Source organism: Balaenoptera ricei, chromosome 8 (genome assembly GCF_028023285.1).
Source record: "Balaenoptera ricei isolate mBalRic1 chromosome 8, mBalRic1.hap2, whole genome shotgun sequence".
NCBI lineage: Eukaryota > Metazoa > Chordata > Mammalia > Artiodactyla > Balaenopteridae > Balaenoptera > Balaenoptera ricei.
The window spans coordinates 57,304,442-57,318,070 of record NC_082646.1 but is presented as its reverse complement, the minus strand read 5'-3'; the positions used below and the strand labels follow the sequence as shown (position 1 = coordinate 57,318,070).

Sequence of the window (13,629 nt, the reverse complement as noted above, 5' to 3'; positions counted from 1 at the left end):
CACGCACCTACGGTCATCTAATCTATGACAAAGGAGGCAAAGATACACAATGGAGAAAAGACAGTCTCTTCAATAAGTGGTGCTGGGGAAACTGGACAGCTACTTGTAAAAGAATGAAATTAGATACTCCCTAACACCATACACAAAAATAAACTCAAAATGGATTCGAGACCTAAATGTAAGACCGGACACTATAAAACTCTTAGAGGAAAACATAGGAAGAACACTCTTTGACATAAATCACAGCAAGATCTTTTTTGATCCACCTCCTAGAGTAATGGAAATAAAAACAAAAATAAACAAATGGGACGTAATGAAACTTCAAAGCTTTTGCACAGCAAAGGAAACCATAAACAAGACGAAAAGACAACCCTCAGAATGGGAGAAAATATTTGCAAACAAATCAATGGACAAAGGATTAATCTCCAAAATATATAAACAGCTCATTCAGCTCAATATTAAAGAAACAAACAACCCAATCCAAAAGTGGGCAGAAGACCTAAATAGACATTTCTCCAAAGAAGACATGCAAACGGCCACGAAGCACATGAAAAGATGCTCAACATCACTAATTATTAGAGAAATGCAAACCAAAACTACAATGAGGTATCACCTCACACCAGTTAGAATGGGCATCATCAGAAAATCTACAAACAACAAATGCTGGAGAGGGTGTGGAGAAAAGGGAACCCCCTCGCACTGTTGGTGGGAATGTAAATTGATATAGCCACTATGGAGAACAATATGCAGGTTCCTTAAAAAACTAAAAGTAGAATTACCATATGACCCAGCAATCCCACTACTGGGCATATACCCAGAGAAAACCGTAATTCAAAAAGACTCACGCACCCCAATGTTCATTGCAGCACTATTTACAATAGCCAGGTCATGGAAGCAACCTAAATGCCCATCTACAGACAAATGGATAAAGAAGTTGTGGTACATATACACAATGGAATATTACTCAGCCATAAAAAGGAACGAAATTGAGTCATTTGTTGAGACGTGGATGGATCTAGAGACTGTCATACAGAGTGAAGTAAATCAGAAAGAGAAAAACAAATACCGTATATTAACGCATGTATGTGGAACCTAGAAAAATGGTACAGATGAACCAGGTTGCAGGGCAGAAGTTGAGACACAGATGTAGAGAACAAACGTATGGACACCAAGAGGGAATACTGTGGTGGGGTGGGGATGGTGGTGTGCTGAACTGGGCGATTGGGATTGACATGTATACAGTGATGTGTATAAAATTGATGACTGATAAAAAAAAAAATTGAATACAGGTAAAATTTAAAGTTGCTTCTAACAAAATAAAAAATTCTCAACTTCGGGCTTCCCTGGTGGCGCAGTGATTGATAATCTGCCTGCCAATGCAGGCGACACGGGTTCGAGCCCTGGTCTGGGAAGATCCCACGTGCCGCGGAGCAGCTGGGCCCGTGAGCCACAATTACTGAGCCTGCACGTCTGGAGCCTGTGCTCCGCAACAAGAGAGGCCGTGATAGTGAGAGGCCCGTGCACCGCGATGAAGAGTGGCCCCCGCTTGCCACAACTAGAGAAAGCCCTCGCACAGAAACGAAGACCCAACACAGCCATAAATAAATATAAATAAATAAACAAACAAATAAATAAATAAATAAACACTTCGGCAGGATGTCACTCCATTTCTGACCTCCTCCGATGTCATTTAAAAATAAAAATAAAAAATTCTCAACTTCAACCCATGGGCCACTTATATAAGATACTTGTTATCATTAAACAGTTGTACGATAAGTGAATTTAGATTGTCTCTTGAGTTCACTGGACCTTTATTACTCTCATAACCTCAAGTTGATAGACTAAATGTTGTCTAATATGTAAATAATCATATTTGTTTAAATATGTATACCCTAAAATGAAATAAAACTATTTTTTGAAACTACAAACAATTCAAACAAAACTATAGTACTTTCAGAAACAGCCACAAAGGATTTCATTTTATTTAATTTTAGAATAAATATCAAGGCAATGAGGCACTAACCCTATAAGCAAATCTTGTACATAAATAAAACTAGATAATCAAAAAAACAATTTTTTAAGGTAAAATAGTTTTCCTTTTCACCTAAAGACTGAGAATAATTTTAGTGGGCATCAACAAGGAACAAACAGAAAAGGCAACAACATATGAGACTTGGGAGATGTTGCCTTTATAGGAAGTAAATTGTGGGTGATCCCATGACCAGGGCAGCACCTCCCACAGTTTCTGAGTTAGTAGGCACAGTCAACAAAACATCAACTCTGTCACATACTATGTAACCTTGAATAAGTTAGTTAACTTCTCTGAGCTTCAGTTTCCCAACCTATAAAATAGGGACAATAGTATCTATCTTATGTCATATGTAAACTACCTTAAGTATATGGCACTTAGTAGAGATCAATAAATGATAGCTATTAAGAGACAAACCTGTATTTTAACTCTAGTGTAAATATATGTACATGGTTTTATTGAATCATCCTCAAATTCCTTTTCAATAACCACCAACACAACAAAATTTTGTTCTACATTGTATACAAAAGGAACTAAAGATTTCTGGTCTAATTATACAGCTTTTTTTTTTTTTCTTTTTTTTTGGCCACGCCCTGCAGCATATGGGGTCTTAGTTCCCCAACCAGGGATCAAACCCGTGCCCCCTGCAGTGGCAGCTCAGTCCTAACCACGGGACAGCCAGGGAATTCCCTATACAGCTTTTAAATTGCAACTTACTTTCATTCTGCAGGATGTTAATGGCATCATCCATAATGCAGTCTGGTGAAAATCCTGCAGTCTTTGACAGTAAACCCAACAATGATGCAATTTTCAGTCTCACAGATGGATCATTCTCCTGAAACAAAAGAAGCTATTGTTACATTGATGCTCTACTCTCAGGAACATGGGAAACTAATATCTCAAAATAGAGTCAACAAGTATTCTTAAGCTTTATTTCTGAAAAATTAACTTTATATGCTTTGGGGGCAGAAAGTTTTTCTCAATCTGTATGTTACACCTAAATACTGCAAAGTGAATGGGAATATTTTATGCCTTCCTGATGTCATTAATGTCTAATGAGATGTGTGCTTTTGGGATTAAAAGTACCTTTCCTCCACTGTGCAGTCACATTAGACAAGAGTTGCAGCAACTTGGACCACCAACACTGCCAGCACTGGGCACTCAACATTGCTGTCAGCACCACTGTTTTTGGAGCCCCCAGAAATTGGGTGCTGCAGCTACCACTGCTATCACCAGACAGAAGTTTTCGTTCTACCTGTGTTTTTTTGAATCACCAGATCCTGATCAGAAGTCTGGGGCAGGTGATGGGACTTCCCAGGTGGTCCAGTGGTTAGAACTCTGTGCTCCCAATGCAGGGGGCCCGGGTTCAATCCCTGGTCAGGGAACTAGATCCTGCATGATGCAACTAAAAATCCTGCATGCAGCAACAAAGATCCCGCGTGCCACAAGTAAGACCCAGTGAAGCCAAATAAATAAATAAATAAATAAATATTTTAAAGAAAAGTCTGGGGCAGGTGAATCATTGTCTGGGTCTAGGTCTTGGGTCTGGGGCCCAGGGCAAGAGGGACTAAGAAATGAGTTAGTGTGGCCCTTTTAGCTTCAATATCGGGAGGTGGTCTCTAATTTGCACCAAGATTCCTATGGTGAGAAATTTCCCCCAAAGACAGAAAGGAACTTGTCTCTTTGTTCATTACCATATCGCAAGTATGTAGCACAATATCTGGCACCAAGTAGACAGAAGTTCAATAAACATAGGTAAAATGAAAAAAAAAAAAAAACGTACCTTGCCAACGCTAAGATTAAGTAAGCATTTCTGTCCCAAGGACAAAATTACTTAAATGTATGCTCAAAAGATGAAGTGCCTTCTAGATGTGACCCCAGTTTCTAAGGAAGTAACTGGGCACAACAAGAAGGCCTGAAGCAGGAGAAGGGACAAAAGATATGCAGTCAGAAGACCCTGAATCCTGGCACACCACTTACCATACGTTCAACCTTGGGAAAGTCATTTTCTTGGGAACTTAAGCTGTGGAGTGCAGCAGAAGGAGAAAGGGCTTTGAAATTGGCCAGATTGAGATGTGAAGCCTGGACTCACTATGTAATAGCTATATGTCTTGAACAGGCTAATTAACTTCTTAAGCCTCATCTGTGAAATGGGGCTAATAACCTCAAACGGCTACTGAGAGGAAAACAACTCACACAGAAATGGGCATACAGAAGGCAACCAAATATTAATGCCCTTCCTTCCTTCCTCTCTGACCATCAGTCCTTTCATGTGGAGGGTAATAAAACCTGAACTGAATCCCTATGGATATGGTACTCCGATAGGTACCATAAAGAGCAAATAAAAAACACGTGAAAAATAAGGATGCAATCACCAAGCCCAGAATATGGGAAATTCCACAGGGTAAAATGCCTGGTTTTTAAACAATAAATAGCATGGGAAAGAAAAGGTGGTGGTGGGCTTCCCTGGTGGCACAGTGGTTGAGAATCTGCCTGCCAATGCAGGGGACATGGGTTCGATCTCTGGTCTGGGAAGATCCCACATGCCACGGAGCAACTAGGCCCGTGAGCCACGACTACTGAGCCTGCGCATCTGGAGCCTGTGCTCCACAACAAGAGAGGCCACGATAGTGAGAGGCCCGCGCACCGCGATGAAGAGTGGCCCCCGCTCACCGCAACTAGAGAAAGCCCTCGCACAGAAACGAAGACCCAACACAGCCAAAAAATAATTAAATAAATAAATAATTTTTTTAAAAATTAAAGAAAAGGTGGTGGGGGGAGGGAATGCTATAGATTAAAAGAAACTGAAAAGGACAGCTAAACTAACCAAATGCAATGTGTGAATCCTGCTCAAACAAACCAACTGTAAAAAGACTTTAAGACAATCAGTGAAAACTGAACATGGACTAGGTATTATATACACTATTAAGGACTATTGTTAAGTGTCATTTTTTTTAAGTCCTAAAAAAACTCCTAATTTGTTAAACATAGATAATTGTTTATAGGTAAAATGATATGTTGCCTGGGATTTGCCCCACCCCCAAAAAAGTAGGGGAATGCACCAAACAAGAACAGCAAAATGTTGATAATTGTTGAAGCTGGATGAGGAACACTGGAAGGCTCATGTTATTTTCTCTCCTTTTGTGTATGTTTGTAAATTTACAAAAAAAAAAGTTAACGTTTTAGAAAAATCACATGAAAGTACTTATTCTATCTAAAATGCAAATTAATTTACTCATTCAACAAATATTCAAGGAGTACCTACTATGTGCCGAGTATCATTCTAGCTGCTGGGGATACAACGATGAATAAAACAGAAGCAATCCCTGCTCTCATAGCGCTTATATTCAAGTGGATAAGACTGGCCAAAGAGGGAATCCTCTGGTGGTCCAGTGGTTAGGACTTGGTGTTTTCACTGCCATGGGCCCAGGTTCAATCCCTGGTTGGGGAACTATGATCGTGCAAGCCATGTGGCTTGGCCAAAAAGAATAAAAAATTAAAAAATAAAGACTGGCAAAAGAAAATATGTAATTTCAGATGGTAAGCATTCTGAAGAAAAACGACATGTGTAAGAGGTTAAAGAGTAATGTGGAGAGGCTATTATAGATAGGACAGTGAGGAAAGTCCACTCTAAGGATATTACTTTTGAGCGGATACTTAACTGAGTGAGTCAGAGAGTAATAGGAAGTTTTAGGGAAGCAGCATTCCAGGCAGAAGAATGTTGCAAACCCAGAATATGGAAGATTCTAAAATGCTGCATTTAAGAATGCATACGTATCTGTTACAGTGATTCTCTTCAGAGTAATCTCTGGAGAGTGTATTTTGTTTTCTAACTTTTTTATTTGCAGAGGCAAGTCTCATTCTTTATTTTATACACTTCTATACTGCTTGAATTTGTTACAATAAATGCTACAGTTGGGGTTTTTAAAAGAATGTTAAATTTAAAACTCCACACCAACATTCATAACCATTCAAAAGCTTCCAGTTTCCTATGGAAAGAAGCCTGAGCTGCTGAGCACGCCACAACAGCCTGCCAAGGCTGTCCCGTATGTCGGCTCCCACAATTCCCCAGCAGTGATGCCATGAGGCTTCAAGCTTCTGTACTTCTGCTCAGATTGCTCCTCTGCCTAAATTGCTCTCCCTGCCTCCCACAGCCACTCCCTCCTGCCCCTCAGGTGTCAGCAACCCCAGGAAGTTTGTCTCTGATGCCTGAACTGGACAAGAGTGCCCTTCCCCTTGGACCACCCAAGCAGCCTGGTGCAACCCTTTATCATGCCCCTCACCAGTGCACTGTAATTATCACAGTGTATTATGTGATTGTGTCTGTTTCCCCAACCAACCTGTGAGCTGCTAAAGTGACAAGCAGAATGCCCAGAAAACACTTTGTACATTCTGATAAAAATAAAGGGAAGAGTATAGGAAAAGGAAAAGCCAAGTGTCCTACTTAATTCACTCGGTGAATTAAATAATTCATCCATCATCTGTTCAACAGGATTTCCTGAGTACTTACAAGGAGCCACTGTGTTTGGCCATGGGGATACACTGCCCTCATGGAACTTTAGGTTTTAATGGGCAAGGCAGACAGTTGTCAAGTAATGTCCAAATACATAATTACAAAGTTGTACTGTAAAGGAAAAGTACAGAGTTCCATGAAAACATATAATATAACAAACACAGACTTTAATTTGAGGCAGAGAGAAAAGAATAAATGAATGCTCTCAGTCATGAAAGAACACCACAGCTTCCAGAACTGAAAAAGGGGGCAATGTGGCTAAAATGTAGACTACCATGAAATGCGGCTACAGAGGCAAGCAGGTGCCACAACTTTTTGAGAATTATGGCAAGTGCCTCTGATAGTGCCCAGAATGTAGCAGGAATTCAATACATATTTGTTCACTGTTGAATAAACAAATGAATAGTATTTGTCCTAAGAACAATAAAAATCCTTTGAAAAACTATAACGAGGAGAGTGACATAAACAGATTCAAATTTTTGAAATACCAAACCAGCCTCAATATAATGATTGGATTGGAAGGGGCAAAAGTAGCCAGAGAGACAAATTAAGAGTAATTGCAGTGCTCACTTTGGCAGCACATATACTAAAACTGGGACAAAAGAGAGAAAATTTGCATGGCTCCCTCGCAAGGATGGCACACAAATTCATGGAGCATTCCATATTTCTGAAAAAAAATTTAATCCTTTGAGCAGCAAAAAATAAAAAAAGGAGTATTTGATTAAAAAAATTATAGAACAGCAAAAGAATTTGAATGGTTCCAAAGAATTATTCATCTTTCCATTCATTCTTTTAATAAATTAAATAAAAATTAATACGCGGAAAAAAATAGTCCAGCAAAAGACAATGGCAAGACTCCCACTTACGTTAGGGGCAGGTAATACAGAACAACCTTCCCGCTAAGGAAAACTAGAATAGTACTATGGATGCCAAAAAAGAAAAACATATGTGTGTGTACATGCATGTAATACACATGCACATATACAAGTGTGTACATGTATATACACATACGTATGTATATATGTATGTGTATATGTGCATATATACTTGTGTGTGTATTTGAAGATATTTGAAAGAAAAACGATAAATAAGAATTAAAGAATCAGGATCATGCAAGGAAGGTAACAGACCCAAGAAGGTTCTCCAAAGCACTTTGGGCTGCTTTTTCTGGAGATGTCTGTCAACTGTGGGAGGTGAGGGGATGGATATATAAGAGGCAAAGTAAGCAGTGCTTCCAACAGCCAGGTAAGGGTAAGGGCACAATGGCTAGTGTATAAGGCTGAGAGTAGGAGGATGAGCAGGGGTAGCCTAATAAACCCGATCACTTTGGATTAGGATCCCCAAATGCTACAATAATATAAGTGAGAATAAAATAAAAATACATAGACTTTGGTAGAGACTGCAGCTCATCTTTGAATCACCTCAATTCCTAAAACAAGAATAAGGTCTTCCTGGATGAATAGACAGAAACAAATCCTCTCTGGACAAAAATTAAGTCATCCTAAGCCTCAAATTATTTTTACAAACAATTTTAGAAATACACTGCCTAATACAATAAGAAAAAAGGCATACTAGGGGATCAGATGACATGAATAAAAATGATAAGACATAGCCACAGGCACTCCATCTACTGAAGTAATCAGACACAGACTTTAACTCTGCTTAGTATGTTCAAAGAGATAAAAGTCAAAATTGGGAATTCACCAGAGAACTAAAACTTTTTTTTTAAAAAGAAAATTATAGGGCTTCCCTGGTGGCGCAGTGGTTAAGAATCCGCCCACCAATGGGAGGGACACAGGTTCAAGCCCTGGTCCGGGAAGATCCCACATGCCGCGGAGCAACTAAGCCCGTGCGCCACAACTACTGAGCCTGCGCTCTAGAGCCCGCGAGCCACAACTACCGAAGCCCGCGTGCCTAGAGCCCGTGCTCCACAACAAGAGAAGCCACCGCAATGAGAAGCCCGCACACCCCAACGAAGAGTAGCCCCTGCTCGACGCAACTAGAGACAGCCCGCGTGCAGCAATGAACACCCAGTGCAGCCAAAAATAAATAAATAAAATAAATTAAAAAAAAAAAAGAAAATTATAGAAATGATAAAAAGCAATAAATGAAATTAAGAAACAACAGATAGGTTTAAGAGCAGATTAGACAAGGTCAAGACAGAATTAGTGAACTGGAAGACAGGTCCAGAATTAAGCACCAAAAGACAAAAGGAAGAAAATTCAGAAAAGAAGGTAATAGGATAAAATGAGATGGTTATCATACATATAATTGGAGTCCCAAAAGGAGAGGAGGAAGAGAATAAGAGAAAAGCAAAATCTGAAGAAATAATGGCCAAGAACCTTTCTGATTAGAACTACAAAGCCACATATAATAAAACAAACACTATGAACCCTAAGTAGGATAAATGAAAAGAAATCCACATTTAGGCACATGACAGAAAAATTGCTGAAAACCATAAGAAGCAAAAACTCCTAAAAGCAGACAAAGAAAAAGAAGACAGATTACTCCTCAAAGGGATAAATAATGACTGACATGTGACTTCTCAATGGAAACAATACAATGATATATTTAAAGCACTAAAAACAAACAAACAAATAAAGAAAAACAGCCAGTCTAAAATTCTACACACAGCAAAAACATCCTTCAAGAAGGGAGGTAGGGGCTTCCCTGGTGGCGCAGTGGTTAAGAATCCACCTGCCAATGCAGGGGACACTGGTTCAAGCCCTGGTCCAGGAAGATCCCACATGCCATGGAGCAACTAAGCCCGTGCACCACAACTACTGAGCCTGTGCTCTAGAGCCTGCGAGCCACAACTACTGAAGCCCAAGCGCCTAGAGCCCGTGTTCCACAACAAGAGAAGCCACCGCAATAAGAGGCCTGTGCACCACAACGAAGAGTAGCCCCCACTCGCCGCAACTAGAGAAAAACCTATGCACAGCAACAAAGACCCAAAGCAGCCAAAAATAAATAAAATAAAATAAATTTTTTTAAAATAAAGAAAGGACATAAAGGGAATTCCCTGGCAGTCCAGTGGTTAGGACTCAGCACTTTCACTGCTGTGGCCCAGGTTCAGTGGCTGGTTGGGGAACTAAGATCCCACAAACCATGCAGCATGGGCAAAAAAAAAAAAGAACGTAAAACTTAAAACTTTTCCATACAAACAAACACAAAGAATTTGTCACTGAGTGCCACCAGTAAACTCACAATAAATGGAAATATCAGAGGGTATTCTTCAGCCAAAAGGAAAATAATCCCAGATGAATAAATAGTCACAGATACAAGAAGGAAAGAAAAGCAATGATAAATACATGTGGGTAAATGATAAATACATAGGTAAACCTAAATGAATATTGCCTGTAGAAAATAACAATGTCTTCCAGAGTGAAAAATGGAGAATTAAAACACAAAATTGCATTCACACATGTAAGTCAGGAAGGTGGATAAATGAAGTTAAAGTCCTTGCATTGTTCAAAATAGAAACTGTACCATTTAACACTTGACTTTGATCAGTCGAGAATTCATGTAATATCTAGGTTAAACAGTAAAAGAAGTGTAAAAGAATGTATAACTCCCAAGCTAATAAAAAAGGGGTGGAGGAGAGAATTTTTTAAAAAGAGTCAATGCAAAAGATGGCAAGAAATGAGAGAAAAGAAAAGAACACTGAGCAGGTAAGACAAATAGAAGGCATTTAATAAGAGGGTAGATTTAAACCAGCATATATCAATAAACACATTAAATGTAATGAACTAAATGCTCCAGTTGAAAAACAAACACTGTCAAGTGAAATTTTTAAAAAACTAACTACATGTTTTTTACATGGGTCATAAAGTAAAGTTATAAAAAAGATGAAAATAAAAAGTAGAAATAGGTATACCATGCAAACTTTAATCAAGAGATAGTTGGTATCATAATATTAATATCAGACAAAGCCATTATATGCTGATATGATTATTTGTAAAGAAACCAAAATCTACACATAATTTATTAAAATTGTTAAATGAGCCTAGCAAGGTTGTTAGACATAGGATTTAATAAACAAAAATCAATTGCATTTCTGAATATCCACTATGTATTGTTAGAAAATAAAATTTTTTAAACATATCATTTACAATAACACAATATTAACTATCTAGGAATAACTAACAAAAAGATGTACAAAAGGACTTCCCTGGTGGTGCAGTGGTTAAGAATCCGCCTGCCAATGCAGGGGACACGGGTTCGAGCCCTGGTCCGGCTCAAAATTTATATAGAAATTAAAAGACCAAGAACAATTAATATATTCTTAAAGAAGAGCAAGGTGGGAGAAGCTGTCCTACCAGATGTCAAGATTTATTATAATGTTATGCTAAGACAGCATGGTATTGGCATAAGAATAGACAAATAGACCAGTAGAATAGACAGCCCTGAAACATACCCACCCATATACAGACACTTAATTTACCACAAAGGTGGTACTGCAAAACAATGGGGAAAGGACATTCTTTTCAATAAATGGTGCTGGGACATTTGGACTTCCATACACCAAAGCATCACACACACAAATCAATTCCATGTATGAAAAACAAATAATAAGCTTCTAGTAATAATGTAGCAAAATGTCTTAATGAACTAGGGTAGGCAAACCCTTCTTATATCAATCAGACAAGAAAAGCACAAAATATAACTGAAAAGACTGTCAAATTGGGTTACATTAAGAACTTATTTTCATCAAAATACAACATTAAGGGACTAAAAAGGGAGAAGATATTTGTAACATGTATAACCAAAGAACTTGTACCCAGAATATAAAGAATTCCCACAAAGCAATAAGGGAAAAAAAAAATTTGTAAAAATAGGCAAGAGACATAAATAGGTATTACCCAAAAGAATATCAAGTTAAACATATTAAAGTTGTTCCCCTTTATAGTAATCTAAGGAATGAAAATTAAAGCCACAATGACTACACATCCACAGGAATTGTCAAAATGAAGAAAATCAATTCCAGCTATTGGAAAGTATGTGGAACAACTGGAACTCTCACACAGTGCTAATACGAGTGTAAATTGGTATTACCACTTTGGAAAACAGTTGGCTCAGTAATTCCACTCCAGGGTATATACCACACAGAAATGCAAGCCATGGACACCAAGAAACTTGTACAAAAATGTTTGTGGCAATATTTCTTATAATAGCTAAAAACTGGAAACAGTCTAAATGTCCATCAATAATAGAATGAATAAATAAATTATGGTATATTCATACAATGAAATCTTATACTGTAGTAAAAATGAATGAACTACAGCTACAGTTAACAATATAGATAAATCTCAGAATTTTGAGCAAAAGTCACACATAAAGATACATACAGAGAGGGAGGGAGGGAGGGAGGAAAGAAGGAAGGAAGGAAAGGAGTGTTTTTTTACCAAATAAATCTGTATTTAGTACAAGTTTAAATGGTAAAAAATTTTTTAAAAGGCAGTTTTTACCCCGAAAGTCAGGAGAGTAGTGGTTATCTTTGGGAAACGGGGGAGAAATAATTAGAAGGAGTTTTGAGGGGGCCTATGGGAGGCTGATTATATTCCATTTCTTGACCTGGATGGTAGTCATATACTGTGTTCATGTTGATCAATAGGCTATATGAGGTTTTTCTACGTATTCTTTACATATTATATTTCATAATAAAGCTTAAAAATATGATAGTTGGGACTTCCCTGGTGGTCCAGTGGTTGAGACTCTGCACTTCCACTGCAGGGGGTGCAGGTTCGACCCCTGGTTGGGGAACTAAGATCCTGATGCTGTGTGGTGCAGCCAAAAAATTAAAAAATAATAATAATAAATTAAAAATATGACAGTTGTTTATATTACTGAAGTAATGGAAACAGAGAGGTAGATGGACTTAAGAGATATTTAGAAGGTAAAATCAACATGAGTTGGTGAGGAAGGGAATATGGAGAGAGGAAAGGGTGAGGGTTATATATAGGATCCTTCTTGGGTTTCTGATTTAAGGGTCTATATTGTTGGTGGTACATTTCTTGCTGTAAGGTAGACTGGAGAATGAAGGGAGATACCAAATGCAGTTTTGAACACAAATAAAAGCCAATTCTTTACGGACTTCAAATCATTAAAATAACATCATCAAATCAAGTAATCGTCTTTCAGAGACAATAGATTAGTCAAATACCCTAATTCTGCAGTGAAAGAGGACAGAAAAGATACATAGCCTTTCAATGGTCTGGAATGGAGTCACAGACCTCCAAACACAAGGGAGCAGCAGAGAAAACAGAAGTACTAAGTCTAGCAGATAAGAGGAAGGCAAGGAGGCAAGAGAGTATCTGACCTAGTAACATTCTTTCTTCATCTAGGTACTTCACTCAAGTTCTTCTACTTTCTGAAATTATCCCCTGGTACCCTTCATGCCTAAGCTTAAAACTGCCTCAGGGGAAGGCCTCTCTAATAACTGCTCTTCTCACTATTAAAATTGTCCTTGTTCAGGCTTTCCTCATCTTGCTGTAGACTTATCAGTCTCCTAGTTGGTCACACTAACTCCCGTCTTGCCCTCATTCAGTTCCTCCATCCTCCATACCGCCCCCCAGAGTGACATGTCTAAAACAAAAACCCCCAAGGTAGAATACAAGAACCTTCCATTAGACAAGATTTCTAGTCTAATCTCTTAAAGAGTTCTCAATCTAAAATCTACACCAGGGACTTCCCTGGTGGCGCAGTGGTTAAGAATCCGCCTGCCAATGCAGGAGACACGGGTTCGAGCCCTGGTCCGGGAAGATCCCACATGCCATGGAGCAACTAAGCCCGTGTGCCACAACTACTGAGCCTGAGCTCTAGAGCCCACAAGCCACAACTACTGAGCCCAAATGGCACGACTACTGAAGCCCGTGGGCCTAGAGCCCGTGCTCTGCAACAAGAGAAGCCACCGCAATGAAGAGTAGCCCCCGCTCGCTGCAACTAGGGAAAGCCCACACACAGCAACAAAGATCCAACGCAGCCAAAAATAATTAATTAATTAATTTAAAAAATAATAAAATAAAATCTACACCAGCCAAACTACCTGTATTTCTTCTAACGTGACAAGTTATTTCACATCTCAATG

At 38.7% G+C, this 13,629-nt stretch overlaps 1 protein-coding gene and 1 non-coding gene across 3 annotated transcripts in view; one reads left to right on the top strand and one right to left on the bottom strand.

Moving 5' to 3' along the window:
* INTS4 (integrator complex subunit 4) overlaps nucleotides 1-13,629 on the bottom strand; it is a 130,077-nt gene that overhangs the window by 100,907 nt on the left and 15,541 nt on the right. Inside the window, exon 3 of one of the 2 annotated variants that reach the window (XM_059930719.1) lies at nucleotides 2,747-2,864. In XM_059930719.1, coding sequence (XP_059786702.1) covers nucleotides 2,747-2,864 — 118 coding nt within the window. Of the gene's footprint in view, nucleotides 1-2,746; nucleotides 2,865-13,629 lie in introns of those variants that run through there. The other variant, XM_059930720.1, reaches the window with a different exon arrangement.
* LOC132371202 (U6 spliceosomal RNA) lies at nucleotides 7,105-7,211 on the top strand. Its single transcript, XR_009504821.1, has one exon. It is a non-coding gene; the product is annotated as a U6 spliceosomal RNA (small nuclear RNA).